Raw genomic sequence first — 16,616 nt, forward strand, 5'->3', positions numbered from 1 at the left:
CTCCTAGGTCAAAGCACCTGTTTTGAATCTACAGAATACAAGTGCTTACTCGTGTCTTTCACCATGGGTAATTTTGCATGCAGTCTTCCACATGGAAATGCTTGCTCTCTAGTGAGGTGCTTAACACTGTGGCAGTAGCACTTTTCAAAGATAAAAAGCTTATCTAGTATAATCAGTAGTTGTTTGTATGCATGTTTTCTTTTGCTGGAACCTTTGACTGCTGTGGAATTGTTATTTATTTTGGGTGTTTCTTTCAGATGAGCCCCCGCTGTGCTAGTCTGGCCCTCAAGCACTATCTGCTCAAGCCAGTTCAGAGGATTCCCCAATACAGGCTCCTGTTAACAGGTACAGTCGAGCTTTTTACAGGCTTAAGAAGCCAGTCTTGACATGCCCCAGGACACCTGTTTTCAGACAGTTGTATCCATCTGTAAAGTGTGTTTATCTGACTTCAGTATGTGAGGCTTTTTAAAAACGTGTCACAATATGTGAAGCTCTTTTTAAAACATGGTATGGGTTTAGAGGCTTTTTCTTGCTAATATTGATTGTGGTAATATACACAAGCAATGTTTCCAATACTGTGGTGTGTTCTGATGGTAGATTCAACAGTACATAGAAAACATGAAAGCTGTGACGGTTTTTGCTTGAATCTGTGGTAATAGGAGCCTGTAATTTCCTCCAAGAGTTGGAATGCTCCTATTCTGCATTAGGTTTTGCCTTTTTGTTTGTTTTCTGGGGGGGATGGAGGTTTAACAAATGAAAAAGGCAGTATGGAAAATTGGAGCAAGGAGAAGAAAGGTATCTATGCAACTTCAAACTTCCAAGTAGCGTCTCCATTTCTCCCCCACCCAGGTGTTTTGTCTGTAAAATCCATTCTCTTTTAAAGGCAGAACACATGTTTTTAGTGCACACCAGTAAATACTTAAGACTTGCTACCAGAGCCAGCTTAGGAGCTGATTTGGAGCTAGAAAATCTGGGCTCTGTACCCTGCTCTGTCACTGGCATGTTTGGCTGGCCTTGAGCAAGTCATCTCCATAATGCAGTGAGGGTTTTTGTCTGTAAAGGGAGGGCAGTGACAGAGGCCTCCTTTGTGAAGTATTTTGGGATGTGTTTGTTGTAAGAGGGGGATGGCTCCTGTAAGGATTTGGAAATACTTAAGGCATTGTTTTTGAGAGCCATTGCTTCTTGATGAGCAATTTAAAAATAGCTTCTGTTTATGTAGTAACTGCAAAATAAAATGCTCTGTGACCTTTTTTTTTTGGCTCTGTAGCAGCTCATTGGCAATTCCCCAGCATGTACTTAGACTGGTGATGCTGTGGTAGATTCAGACTTAAGTGTTATAGAGCAGTTACCAAAAGTTACTAACATTAACTTTTTCATTTTAATCATCTCATTAAACTCAAGGTGTTGAAAAAAGGTGGAGAATTCTTATTAAATGGAATATTCTGTAGGGGAAAATCTTAATGGTACTTAACTGATTAAATCAACCCATAAAACAGCATTTGGGGACTTGCTTTATTTTAAAAGGATACTCAGAGCGTGGTATAGTTTGTTATACACTTCAAAATCAGTGGAACCTTGGGTGAGTTCAAAGGTTTTAATTGGAACAGAATTTAGTTGAATACAGGATCAGGATGAAGCATTGTCGTTGTTAATATACACAGCAGAGCTAGAGATGTCAGGGATGGATGGCACTGAAACAAAATTGAGATATTGAAGGGGAGTTCCTCATGATGATTAATTGTTACTGTGTCTGGGACAGACTATTTTAGACCTGAGAAAAGCCTCATCCTGTGCTGATGGGGGTTATTGTAGGTGTCCCCAGCCTACAGACCTTACCATGACCTTACCTTACCAGACCTTGCCTGCCCAGCTTTAAATACACCTGCAAATGCTGCTGAAAAGAATGAGATTGCCATGCTGGTAGCAAATATAGAAACGTAATTTTCTCTTGTTCTGTGCGAACAATAAAAGAGATCAGGCCAAGAATTTAATTACAGTGGAGCTGGAGAGTGATGTTTTGGATCTGTTTCATTTTCAGTCTCTTCAGTCTTTCATGCATGTATGTTGCCCTTTAGTTCTGACTCTTCCATGTCTCTGTGGCTGACCCATCTGCTTAGTTACCTTCCAACAGGTCTGTGTAATAATGAGCAATGCCTCTATAAACTTGTGCTATATGGAAATCTGGAGGACATGCAAAACATTTGTATCTTTTATTGCAGTGAGATGTAGCAATGGAGCAGCTACCTAGGCCAGAGATGGTGCTAGGGGGTGGATCTGTGGGGAGGAGGACGAGAGCAGCAGAATGAAAATATTCCAGGAAATGAAGCTGTCAGGCCTGAGTCAGCAGGGATTTCTTCCTATTTAGATGTTCTGTGTCAGTGGGGCAGCTTTGTACTGGTAACCTGCTGCTACTCGGTCACATCACAAGGTTGTTGCAGTGCTTTGAAGTGGAGTTACTTTTGTGCTAACAAAAGCAGGAGCAGGTGGACTCATAAATCAGGCAAGGAGATGTACAGCTCAGCACCGTTTCTGTTTAATTATACAGCTTCTCCAGTCTAGTAAGTGGACTTCCATTTTTTCACATACTGGTCCTGAATGCTGTAACAGTAAATATTAGATAGCTCATGGGGGAGGTTAATCAGAGGCCTCTGATTTCTGAGAGAAATGAAGGAGAGGTGATTCTCTTTCCCCCAAAACCTCTAATTTGAGTAGATGACTTGAGACTGTGCAATATGAACAGGCTCTTGATTCTCACAGGATAAGCCTCACTCCTCTTTTTCACAGCATAAGGTTGGCAGAGGGTGTGTTTTATTATCCTTAACTGGGTTATAGCGAGGGGAGGCTGAGTGGGATGAAAAATTAGCCTTTTTGCACTCTGCAGCTTTGCAGGTTGGAAATAGAGTTGTCAGACTCGAGCCAATTACATGTTGTGGAACAATTTGAGTTTAATTACATTAGACAGCCCAAGACAAAAAGTAGTTAATGACGCAGAAGGTAATTTTAAGCTGAAGTGATAGCCACTGCCCCCAGCAAGTGGGAAGAGGGAACTGGGGGCTGCTGTCAGGTAGAAGTAAGCATACAGAAATTTTCATCATAAAAACAGTACTAGTGTGCTTTTATGTTTATTTTTGTTGTGCATTAGGTTATCCAGCAGAATTAAGAATTTCTGAAGATATGATTAAGGTCTTTCTAGTCTGAACAATGAAAGCTTATTTCAGAGGGGAATTTATTTTTTTCATTTGGCAAAGACATTAGATGTGATTTCATCTTAATATCTGACTTCTGTAGTTATTTCATCTAGGAATAGTTTTGCAAAAATTTTAGTGCAGCATTTTTCATGTCTGTGCAATCAGCTTGTCTGTATAGTTTATGCCAGTACCTCCAGAAAGCTGTTGTAAGCACAGAATTTCCAGTGTGTGTTCACAGAAGAGACTAAAAATATCTGTTCTGATGCTTCTCTGAAGCTGAGTTTTAGCTGTGAACTGAGGTCCACTTACCAGATAAAGAGAACACTAAGATGAAAATTACCTATTTATCACTTTCAGGAGTTTACAGTTGTTTAATTGGCTGCTGCAGTTTTGTAAGACAAAGGCTGCCTTCTGTTTTAAATACATAGTTTTAAATGTATGCAATTAGGTTAAAATCTTGATTTTCCCTCTTCTCTTCACTGATTATATAATTTTAAATGCTAGAAAATACCCATTCAAAAATGGGTTTGAGTGGTGGTGTTTTGAGAAACATGTTATAAAGCGTGAATATGCCAAGAAATAATTAGTTCCCATCTTGGGTCTCTGGTTTTATGTTCCCACTGCAATTACTTTGGATGTTAAACTGCATGTCTTCATGTACCAGAGGCAGTGTCTTAGAGTGCCAGCTGCACATTTGCAGATGAGGAAATTATACTTACCTTACCTCTTGTTCCCAGCCTACAGAGGTGAGTGAGTGGTTTGGGAGCCTTATTTCTGCATGAGCTGTAGGGACTCGTTTTTTATACTGGGAGATTCCCATTGGAGTCTTTTGTGCTGGCCCCAGTGAAGATCAGGTTGCAATTGTAAAGTTTTAATTTGTTGGCTTAATGAAGGAGTGCAAAGAGTGCTCTGCTTCAGCAACATGGTATGGCTCCAACATAAGACACCACCCATCCACAGGCAGGGCAGGAGAGGGCAACTGGTGGTGTATCTGTGACAGGTTCCTCCAGGTTAAACCAAATTAAACCCAGTGTGAACTATTCTCAGTTCCTTTCAAAATACCTCCTGGGTTTTTTTCCCCTCATCCGAGCCTCTTACCAGAATAACAACCCAAGGTGAAGCAAGATTAACTTTTTTTTTTTTTTAAATGGAATATATGGCCACCTAAATATTGCATTAGAATGGCTGGTAGCTACTACAGCTCAAGATTTTGAGGGACATGAAGGATGCAATATTGATAGAGTACAGCAGGAGAAGTTTTGGTGCCAGGTCAGACTTGTCTTAAAAGATCACGTTAACCAAATCCTGCTAATGATCAAGCAGATATCTGAGGAGAGCAGAAAGCTGTGAGTGTTCCCATGGCCCAGCCAATCATGCTTCCCAGAGCTCCCTCCCTGCCTCCCAGCCGGTTCCTCTTCCTGCACCCCAACCTGCTCTTCATGCTTCTCCCTTGGATCCTCCCTTAGGTCTCTGCCAAACAATAAAATGTCAGTGCCAAATGTTTCTCTTCCTGCAGTTCTGTTTTTCTCAAAGCTTTCATTAGCTGTGACAAATTCTCTTACTCTTTGGAGCAATTCTACTGCAGGAACATGTTTCATAATTCCCTTTTAATTTTGTGCACAAGGAAAAGATTACAATATACTGAATGGTCTCTGAGGGGCACGCATGAAGCAAGACATCTTATGAAGGCAGGAACAATTGGCTCCTGATCATTTTTGAATGAAAGAATGAATTTGGGTAGGGCAAGCATATGGGAGTTGAATTATTTCACTCCTACATGAAGCTTGTACAACTGAGAAGCTAAAATTGAATGCTTGCTACATTACATGTAGTTAGTTTTTATTAGATCTGCCTGAATATTAATACTTAATTTAAAAGGTAATTATAAATCGGTATTTGTTGCTTTTATCAATCTAATGCATATCTTTTGGAACATTTGTTTTGGTTTCTTTTCATTTTAAGGGGTTCAAAGCTTATAGAGAGTAGATGGTTGATGTTTTACTAAGGATATATATTAATCTTTGACAGGGTATTGCACTTTTTGATGAACTATGCACTCATCCAGGGAATGGAAACTCGAGGGGGATGTTTTCTTGTGTAGTCATACATTTGGAATTAATTTTAGCGAAGTAATATAGATTTTAAAACTACTAAGACTTTAATGGATCAAGGGTGCCATCTCGTGGTTGAACTATATTTGTCATTGAAAACAGAAGATGCCTATTTGAACATTGAGGGAAATACATTGTTTTTATTACTGAAAAATATTAATAATAATCAGATCTTCTGTAATGGAAAACCTTTTTTATTAACTTCTATAGACTGTTCTAGGTGTTTGGACAAATACCTATAATCCTCAAAAGTTTTTGCATCAGCTTAAATGTAAATGATTGCAAATATGTACTAGTTTTTCACTTACTTGTTTTTTTCTGGAATAATGTATACAATATATCACTTTTCACTGGAGAAGACCACTGTTTCAGTAACCTATCTCTATGCTGATATATTTTCATTATGGAAATGCTAGTTTTCACTTCATTATTACCTTGGCACATTTAAAAGATGAAGTAGTAGATCTTTGTTGATTAAGTAGTGGATCTGAACAGTAGATTTCCAGGAAAACGAGGGGGTTTACTACTTTCTGGTGTCGTTTATTCATTTAACAAAACTATCTCTATATTATTTTTTTCTTTATACAGATTATTTAAAGAATCTTTTAGAAGAATCTGCAGACTATAGGGATACTCAAGGTAAATGTCTCTTTAAAAAAATAACAGCATATGTACCAATGTTTCCAGATTTTAAATGCAAAATGCTAAGCCAGTATTAGAAATGTTTTCATTTAGTTCTAAGTTTGTCAGCAGAGATACTAAAATATTGCACTCTTGTGTTTCGAAAAAGTTTGGAGCTGGCAGTGATATCAGCTCACATTTGAGTTGAAACCAAGAGATAAGAGTGAAGCTCCACAGGCAGTTTAAACAGATATTTTAGGTTATTGAAAGAGACAGTCCCTTGCATCTGTAGACCTTTAATAGGCAGCCTGCTCTCTCCAGCTATGAGCCTTTCTGGCCTCCTCCTCTCTCTTTGTGCCAGGACAAGCATCCATGTGGCAGAAGTGAGCAAGATCAAGGAGCTGCCATGGGTGATATTTAACCTGAGAAGTTCTCCAGTTTGACTTGTCAGAAGCTGCACAAACACAAGTTACTTACACAGGTTTGCCTGCATGTGGGGAGAAAGGAGATCAGAGGAAATGAAAAGTAGTTGGTGATGAAGAGGACAGGACCACACACTTCATAGTAGTGCAGGATTAAGGTAGTTTAACTCAAGCATATCAATGCAATGCACATTCAGGCTGTTTCCTTCTTTAGAATGTGCCTCAGCAGTACAAAAAATGCTCCCAGTCGATGTTTCCATTTCATTTGCATAAGGTCCTGTCACATTTGTGCAAGTCCATTACCTTTAGAGAGTAGTTGTAGTTGTAGTTGATTGAACTTCAATAAATGAATACCTTCAATTTACTGAGCCAAGTTTGCTTTGTGTGCTGGTACAATACCGTGAAATATATGAGTAAACACATTTCTTAGGACATTTAGACCTATTTAAGTATGTGGAAGATACAAGCCAAAAATATTTTAACTGATGGCTCTCCAAGAGATAGAAAAGTTCATCTTGCACTTCTTATGGCTGTGAACAAAATAACACTTGCACTGCATATTAAATAGTTGGCTACTTGAAAAGAGAGCAACCTAAATATATACTTCACTTTTTTTGTGGTTTCTCCAGCTTCTTTGTTTTTTGTAGTTATCTCTTTCACAGTGTTTTTCTCTCCCTTCTTATATCAGATAGAAGCTGAAGCTAAGTTAAAACAACAATTAAGTGTTAATTTGACATTTGACATATTTGGTAGTTCATCTTAGAACTTGGGTAAGAAAAGAAGGTCTAATCTTTAGTCACCGAGATCTTTCCTGAATTAATTAAGCTTAACTTACTTCTGAATTTGCTTAGTTGTTTAATTCCACTGCAGGGCCTGGGAGTGAACGGGAGGAGTGGAGAGGAAGACTAGGTTTGGTTGTGATTAGTACTCTTGGAAAAAAAAAAAACAAATAGCACAATTCTTCTTGCTGACCTTCATTTGAATACATTACTTCAGCTAAGTGGTATAAGTGGAATGCTCTTCCCTGCCAAAAAGCACTTTGTTTCTGGACTTTGACCCTATAGATTATTTTATGTTGTTGTTTAGATTCATTTAGTCTTGGCTGTATAAATAGTCCTGAGATCCTGGAACTTTCCCTTCAGTAGCCAGCAAATTTTATAATTTTCTCTAAAATTCTTCAATCTTTCTTGAAGTCAATGAATAAAATTTTAAGATTTTAATATATATAGTAACTGAGAAATGAAGGAAAGTATAACATAGAGAATCGGGTGCTCATTCCTATCTTTGTGAATTTAGCTACATTTCCCTTCATCTTCTTTCACATGGGTGGGAGCTGGGGAGGGTTTTGCCTGAAGCAGCTCCCAGCTACATTTCAGCAGGCTTGCTTGATACCCTGGCATCTATATCTAAACTTAAATTTTGCTTGAATGCTTGATATGTGCTATGTATTTTAGCTGTTTGACTCCGTGCTTGCATTGTCTTGGTTTGTGACAATTTTTTACAAAAATTCTCCTTTGATTGGCTTAGGAGGAGCTTTTTATTCATGTCTGTTTAGTTTCTCATATGGCTTCATGACATTCTGAACTTTTCCATTCAGAAAGCTCTGTCTTTTAACATATTCCCTTTCCCAGTATGAGTTAACAAGAAGGGAAGTATATGCATTCTACAGTACTAATATTCTGATAATTATCTAGGCCAAAAGGCCTTGGTTTTACCTGGTTTGGTAGGCTTCTCTGTGGACTTGTAACCAAATTTATTCCTTTCTTTGAAGTGCTTGACGGTAATTCAGTCACTCAGAAGGTGCTAAATGCTTCATCAGAACAGTTGTTCTAGTTTTCTGTTAAGCATCTTTTTTCTGCTTAAGTAAATTGCAGGTTTTTGGATAAGATCCTTTATGGGATGCATCCTCAGACTGAACACTCACTGTGTTCACATAATCATTTCATATAACTGCTTTTTACACTTACTCCTTAGGATATTTTACAGCTGAATTGCTGGTTATTAAATAACAGTACTTAGCAAATTGCTCTTTTTTTCAGAGATTTCTTTTTCTTTTGGTATTAAAAATACAAAATATAGAAATTTGAACATTGCTTTTATTTTGAGGGCCAGAAAAACTCAAGGCAGAGGACAGAAATATCAAAGATTTATATGTTTCCTAGGTAGTCTTCCACGAATGGCAATGATGGCATTTAGGTAAACTGGCAAAAACATAGTCCCTACAGAGTCTCTGTTGAAATGTTGTTAACTTTTCTGCTGTAAGTATAGTAAGTAATTTGTTGTGTGAGAAACTGGAATTTAATTTTGCCTGTGGACTGTTTTGAGTAGCTCTAAGAAATAATTGACACTGTTGGTTGAAGCAATGACTTGCTAGGGCACACTTATTAAACCATGATCCAAAGACTCTGGGATTTTTGGGAAGTGGTCCTGAATGCAGTGACTGTAAAATAAGATCCTTCAATCTTGATTTGGAAATGCAGTATGGTATCTGTTCTTTACATTATACCAATGCTAACTGGTCTGCATAACCAAAACCTTTCCTCATTTCCTCATTCCTTCATCTTTCAGATGCTTTAGCTGTTGTCATAGAAGTTGCAAACCATGCCAATGACATCATGAAGCAGGGAGTAAGTATTTTGCCTTATGAAGATGGTTGATTAAAGCTTTTTCTCTTTCTCTCTTTTTCTCTCTTTTTTTTTTCCTTAAAAAAAATCATGAATGCAAGGGCAAGTACTTACCTTCTGTTTTTTTTCCCCTCGTAGGATAACTTTCAGAAACTCATGCAGATCCAATACAGTTTAAATGGACACCATGAGATCGTACAGCCAGGAAGGGTAAGTGCCCCACAAGGCAGTCAGCAGACTGCAGTGAAAGTGAAGATGATATGCAGGCAAAGACTGAAGCTGGAATATACCAAGAAGAAAATTGGTCCATTGCTTCATTATTAGGTTCTAACAATCTAATTAATACTGCCACTCCATATGTGTGGTGGTTTTTATTTGTTTATCTGACAGAAACTTAGAATTTTTAGAATATGATGCTTGCCAGATTTTGCAGGCAGGTTTTTGTCCTCAAGCTTAACCCTGTATTTCTCATGGTTTCATGTGCAGCATGGAAAACTAATGCAGTCATCTACACCCATTTTTACAGAAACCTAAGGATAAACCGCTTTTCTCAGAAAGGGATCCCTGAAGCCCAAAACTTGTACAGCACTTGTAGTGTAGTAATAATAGTAGTAGTAATAATAATAATAGTTATAAAAAAAAAGTCAGGTCATTTGCATGGCTTATGCCCTAAAAAGCTAAGTTTTGCATTTCTTGTTTTAATTTACTAGGTCTTTCTGAAAGAGGGGACACTAATGAAGCTATCACGGAAGGTCATGCAGCCAAGAATGTTTTTTCTGGTAAGATGCTATGCATGTTGCTATGTGCCTTATCCTAGTGTAATTTTTAGTGGTTAAAATATTACACTGCAAATATAACTAGTAACTGCAGCTAGTAGAAAAAATTACTAATTGTTGCTGTCAGTCAGTCCTAATGTAGAGCTATTATCTCTGGCATATGCACTAATTTTAATGGAAAACCATTTGTCACTAAAGTGTACTATTTTGAACAATGCTCATTTAAAATCCAAGAGCTTTCATGAGAAGACATTGTCTGTGGTACTGTGGAAGGTAGCAGTTTTTCCATCCCTCTTAGCTGTACCAGATCTTAAACTCCTGGTGCTGGTACTGCACCCTTCCCTCCCTCCTTTCCTTCCTCCTGTCTCCCTCCTCCTCCTCTCTCCTTCCCTTTGCAGGAGCCCATGTGCATCCTGAGCAGAGCACTGGGTGGAGGTTAAGTGCTGGGTTCTCTTCCTGTCTCTGCTACAGCTTTGTTTTGAAACTTCTGTGCATCTCTGAAGTTTCTATTTCCACTTAAACCTTTTGTTTATCTCTTCTATTTAGACAGTAAAGCAGCTGTTATCCTGTAATTTATGGCATTATTGGTCCACAGTCTTGGCTGAATTCTGTCTTGCAGTTACCCTAATATGAAGAAACACTTCTCTAGGCAGTCCTGGAGTGTGTATTATACCAGTTATGGAAATACTCTCAAAAATGTGGTGCTATCTCAAGCTTCACAAACCAGATACTGCTAATTTCAGCATCTCTATCTTGGATTTTCTCTGTTTTGTTTTATGGGGCAGGGGGTTTGTTTGGTTTGGGGTTTTTCTTAGATATAAATGGTACAGGCTAGTATTCTAACCTAGTATTAGACACAGCGATTTTTCAATTTATCATGTTGTGAAGATTTAGTAATCATTTGAAACATTTGGTTATTTTGCAAAGAATTGCATAGCAAAAACTTATAAGGCACTTCAGGTTTTGGTATTCGTTTATGTGAAGTAGTAAATGAAGTTTGGATCCATGTGTTCAACAGCATAGAAAATTTTAAAAAGTCTTGGTTAGTGTTCATTAAGCGCACTGAACAAATCTAAGTCTGGTAGAATAGGAGATAAACTGTAGCTGCACTTTAAACTGGTAAAATTCACAAGGTATGGTTAAGTTACTCCTTATAAATTTCTAATCCATTCTGCTATCTCCTAGCTTCTGGATTGTCTTGACTTGTTTGAATGGTTAATTCTAATATCCTTTTAAAGTAGTTTGCTATATTATATACCTGTATACACGAGAAACATTTTTGTCCCTTTTGACAGCCTGTTCTTTGACATCCGTGCACTGTTTACTAATGTGCCAAATGTATATTTACACAAGGAGGATATAAATAGATGCTTATTGTTATCTAAATTCATACATGAAAATATTTCTTGGATTCTAAGTGGAATAATAGGAAGTAGAGAATACCCTTCTGGACAGTTATATCAGTGCTGTAGGAGTTCTGTACTTCCAGTAAAATGCATTTGAAATTACCTGTCTTTTAACAAATTTTAGTCATTAAAAAGCATTCTGTATTACAGTTCAATGATGCCCTGTTGTATACTACTCCAGTTCAGTCAGGGATGTATAAACTCAACAACATGCTGTCACTGGCTGGAATGAAGGTGAGTCACTTGTTAAAGTGAGCCTTTCTCCAAATCTACCTAAATTCAGGCTTTCTGTATTGGTTTGAAAAGACAGTTGTCTGCTAAGGAAGGCAGGAGCCTCTTTTGAAATGGAAAATGTAAACCTTCTCTCTCCAAGTTATTATAATTTTGAAATTAAAGGGCTCTCAGGCAAAGATATAGTAGGAATAACCGTTCTTTACTAGCATGTATATAAAAAAACCAACCCTACAACTTAATAGGAACATTAAAATAAAATGCAGTAGTGCAAAAACCACTGACAGAGTCAGAATATAACCTGACACCCTGTTGGTCAGGGTGTCGGTAGCAGTCCAATTAAGTGGTGGCTGCAGTCTTTCTGGAGTGACATGTGGTTTTGTTGCAATAGTGATCCTGTAGAAGGGTGTAGTTTTCATCTGAAGGTCCAGTGATGATGTAGAACTGTCTGGTCTTCTTCTGGGAATTCAGTGGAGAAAGGCTGATTGTGGTGTTCTAAGTCTCAGAGTGTATCAAGGTAGGAATGCTTGGCTCCTCCCTCTGGGTGAACATCTCACAGTGGGATGATGTACTTTTATCAGTCAGTCAGGCAGTGACTCAATGGCCCATTAACAGAAGATAGCCCCCTGGAGTTATGAGGGATGGGTCATGGAAGAGATAAAGAACACTGCCTCACCTGGTTTTAAGGGATGGTGATAGAATAACATACTTCTGGTTACGTTTTGCATTGCAACCTAAGACATCTTCAAATTTTGAAAACACAACTGTGTTTACTGTTTGCAAGAGATATTAAATATGGTTATGTTCCAGAGCAATCCTTAAGGCTTAACACTTTTTGCATAATGTGGCCTGTGGGATTGCTCTCTAGGTTTCCCTAAATATTCTGTTGCCACAACATCTTCTTGGCTGCATTTTGCCTAGTGTTGTCCCACTCTGGAATGAGACTCACTTAGACTGCCTCACTTTTGCCTTTTAACTGATTTTTATTGCTGACAGCCACAGATTAGGCATCTTTGCCTGATAAGATCCTAGTGGATCAGTTCTCTGTAGTTGATAGAGATTTGCTAACTGAGATACAGCTTTTCTTCCTGAGCCTTTGTGAAAAGCATCAAAGTAAAGCCTTGAGCCCCACTGGGTAATGATAAGGGATATATGCATGCTGTATAATGACTCAGTCACTGACATGACAGTTAATGGGAACAACAAATCATTGCCTTGGGAATCATTGTCTCTAGTCCTGTCAGAAAAAATCACCAAGTCCAGTTGCAGGGCAGATCTGGTGCTCAGGCCCAAAGTTCTGCAAGTAGAGCTGCAAAATCTCTTGCCAGCAGATGTCTTGCAGTGGCTCAGACGCACTCTTGACTTTTAGGCCCCCTTATGTATGAAATTTGGTAGCTCAGAAGGATGAACAGGGTAGTGCACCCCTTGCTCACTCTGGGGTTCACCAGTGGGTGTACCTCATCCTGCAGCAGCAGCAGTGCCTTTTTTTGCCCAGTTGCAGGAGGTGCTCAGGGGGAACATGACTGGGCCTGTGTGGAAGGTGTCTGACAGCTGTTGAGCTTCATTCCCCTGTACATCTCCAGCGTTTGTATGAGGGCCAGTGAAATAAAAGGATGGCCTGCATGTAATCTTAGTGTAGCTGGGCCCTCTGGACTGGTATATGATTTCCTGTTTCTGAGTATTTTCTCTCCAGTGTTCCACTTCTGCAATAAAAATGTGAGAGGTTTTACAGGAATTAAAATTAAAGCAATGACAAAAGTACCATTTCAGTTTGAGTGTGAAGTTTTCTCTCTTGGGTGAAGGTTAAGAAGCCAACCCAGGAAGCATATCAGAATGAACTGAACATTGAAAGCGTAGAGAGATCCTTCATTCTTTCAGCGAGGTAAGTCTTTCAAGTAAAAGGTGATTTTAAAACTGTGTGTTTTCAAGCAGACCACACAGGCTTTTTAGAGCTTGTTTTGCACTTAATGTAATGAAAAGTTACTCTTGGCTAGAGTGATTACAGAATAGAGGGAATCAGTAAATCAGAGTGAATAAAACCATTGTTTAGTTCTTTTACAACTTAGCTACACCTTCAGAAATTTCAAATACACTGAAATGCTACCATTGCACTGCCTTTCCTTGAGAGGGTTTAAATTTAATTAATTTTAGGCTTTTTCAGTATTTCTTTCTTCTTCTTCTAAAATTACTGATATGCTCCATGTTACCAAATTCTCTAAGCAACAGCAAAAGGCTATATGGTCATTAAGTCCAGGCAACTCTGGTCACTTTCACTGAAATGCCTTTAGCAAAGGCCTGTTTTTGTGGACTGTTGTTTTCACAGTACTTGAGTTGAAGTTTTATATGTTGTGACATTTGTGACAGTGCTGATACCAATAAATAAAGACATGTTTTCTCTTTTATTTAGCAAAGCTGAGCAAGAGCAGACTGCTGCTTTTTGTGTGACCTTGTAAACACTGTCATGAGAATGCACAAAGATAGCAGTATCTGTAGCTGAGGGGTAGACCAAGGTTAACATTGTCAAAGAAGCCAGAGGAAGTAGCTCAATTGTCAGAGTAGTAGTTATTTATAACAACACGCTTGAAATGGGTAATTCTGTATTTCTTCAACAAATTTAAATGTTTCTTATAGGTCTTCTGCACACTGAGGAAAAAAATGCATTTCACAGTTTAGGGTATAGTTCTGCTCCAGTGTAATATGAGCATCGCTGTGCTGCCTAGGTGCCTTGTTGAGTGGATGTCACACAGATGCATGAAGACATTCAGAGAATGGCAGTAGACAATGAGGATTTATCTCTGCTTGACTTGAAACAGTGTTTCACTTTTAATTCAGTTGTCTTAAAAAATTGCAAAATAATAATTGGAACTTCTGAGAATGTTATCATCTTAACATACAAGCTACCTATTTTCTACAACACAGGAGACTAGTCTTTTTGATGAACTGATTAAGTGGTAGATTAAAAGCAACTCCTGAGAAAGACGTGCTGGTCCATAGGGGAAAGCCACTATATATAAACATGCTCATCAAATTTGGCATGGTTTGTGACATGCTTTTGTCTTAACCTTGAAATTGCTGGCATTAACCTCATGTTACCAACTGAGGCTGCTACAATTTCCTTTTTTTGTTTTACTGGTGTTGATGTTGCATCTTTGGGGAGCATTCAGCCCTGTTATTTTTATACTTGCTGGGAGCCATGCACATGCAGGAGCCCTAAGGTACACAGCAGGGACAGAGAGAGGTTGCATTTGCCTGGAATGAAGGAGGAGCTGGAGGCTCCAGATGTAAATGACAGTTTTCAGTTTGTTTTCTGTCTGTCACCAGAACTGAGTCTGTTGTGGTGTAGAGAGGAAGGAATTGAAAAACACTACCAGCAACAGGTGCTTGCATATATTTTTCCCAATCAACTATCGTATTGATAAGCATTCTAAATGTGCAGAGAATTTGTATCTTGTCAACACAGGCTACATCTTCCTTTGAATGATTCCTCATTCTAACAGCTTATCTGGTTCTATATGGTGAAAAAAAACCCAAACCCTTAATTTCCAAACTGTTCAAATTAAAGACACTGGAGACAAATTTCACTTCCATGGGTTTTTTTTCAAACAATAAGCATTATGTGGAGTGTACACCAAAGAAAAGATTCTGAAATGATCCTGGGATCAGAGACAGGGAAGTGAAAAATTAAGCTGTTGAAAAATTGCTAGTAATAAAAACCAGGCCAGTTAATAACAGAAATATAGATTAATTCCTAGACAAGAGTCTTTGTCACTTCAGGTTTAGTTTTACTGACTGCATTAGTATTCTGCTTTATCTGATTTGGGTTGAGATTTCAGTTTTCTTGGGATATATGCAGGAATGTGAATTGTTTTTCATGGTACAATGCAGTATTGTACTAGAAATCTCTTCATCAGAAAAACAAGTTAGTACATCTGCATGACACAGCACTGTACAGAAGTAGAGCTTTGGTCCTGGCAACAACAGTCATGCCAGCCTGATGTGGGCTGGCCCCTCAATAAGGCTGATGAAGAGCTATCTGAGACAGATAGAGCTGCATCTCTTCCTATCCTGCCTAAAGATAGGTACTTAGGTAAGTGGTCAGGCAAGACTGGTTCAGCTGGGAAAGGTGCCCTAAGGCTCTGATCCTGGAAACAAGACGGACACACTTCCCCGTTGCCCTCCTGGGCCCACTGAGCTGTTTAGCTCCAGTGAGCAGCTGGATATGTGCCCCCAGCACATGCATTTGCGAGTAGTACCCATTGCTGGGCTTTGTCATAATCCATTTGGAGTTTTCTACGGTGATGTTAAATCTTAAATAAATAAAAATAATAATGTTTAAAAAGCCCAAGAAACTCCAGCAATTTTAGTAAACAAAATCACTTTTAGAATGACTCAAATACTGGACCTGCAGCTGTGGAAGCAGTAGGGCTGTGCAGCTGTGAGGAGGGCTGGAGTGACAGCAAGAGAAACTGCTGATTTTGCTGCAGCAAACCATTACATCAATTCAATTGCCAGTGGCACTATCTTGGCTCTTACATTCTAAAGGATTGTAAACAATCCTAAAGGATACCACTAGCAAACCTACCAAGCATGAGGTTCCTGGTGAAATTAGGTTGTAAGCCCGTAGCTCATTGTGCAAGCCACTGCATACAGAGCAGTCTCCACATGATGGGGGGGTGGTGAATAATCTCCAAAACCTGTGCCAACTTTCAATTTAATTAACTAATACAGTTACAGAAATCTTACTAAAGGTAATCAGATTTTGAAAAAGCTAAAGAAGTTGATTAGAGTTATGAATATTACGTAGTTAATGCAGACCAGTTGTTCTTTCCAGATGAGGAAGCAAAGGTAAATACACTGAACATTCTGTTCCACCCAGAATGTCAGGTGTTGGGACAGACACTAATGCACTACTTTGCCCTTGCATGTATCTTATTTCCTCTCCTTTTGTCCTGATTTTGTTGCTGTGTGTGCTAGATTTTTTTTTTTTTTTGTTGGCTTGTGCCTCACAGGCTTCCTGTGTGTTTACTTCAGCAGAGTTGTCCTCTCTGATTCTGTATAGTACTCAGTTTCATCCCATTCAAACTCCCCATTCAAAATATTTTCCTTAAAGGTCCAAAGATGATAAAAGCTTCCAAATTCACCAACAAAACCATTAAATAATAATTGGCATTAGACACCTACCGCATTTGTGTAAGTCATTGCTTACCTCTTCCTTTTCCTATAGAAAACTTTCTTTT

General features: G+C 38.6%; 1 protein-coding gene across 1 annotated transcript in view; it reads left to right on the top strand.

The window, feature by feature from the left end:
* LOC131592566 (FYVE, RhoGEF and PH domain-containing protein 6-like) overlaps positions 1–16,616 on the top strand; it is a 72,155-nt gene that overhangs the window by 42,108 nt on the left and 13,431 nt on the right. Inside the window, exons 8-14 of the mRNA XM_058864125.1 lie at positions 258–345; positions 5,888–5,938; positions 8,911–8,969; positions 9,105–9,176; positions 9,677–9,745; positions 11,299–11,382; positions 13,182–13,261. Of these exons, the coding sequence (XP_058720108.1) occupies positions 258–345; positions 5,888–5,938; positions 8,911–8,969; positions 9,105–9,176; positions 9,677–9,745; positions 11,299–11,382; positions 13,182–13,261 (503 nt within the window). The remainder of the gene's footprint in view (positions 1–257; positions 346–5,887; positions 5,939–8,910; positions 8,970–9,104; positions 9,177–9,676; positions 9,746–11,298; positions 11,383–13,181; positions 13,262–16,616) is intronic.

This window comes from Poecile atricapillus, chromosome Z (genome assembly GCF_030490865.1).
Source record: "Poecile atricapillus isolate bPoeAtr1 chromosome Z, bPoeAtr1.hap1, whole genome shotgun sequence".
NCBI lineage: Eukaryota > Metazoa > Chordata > Aves > Passeriformes > Paridae > Poecile > Poecile atricapillus.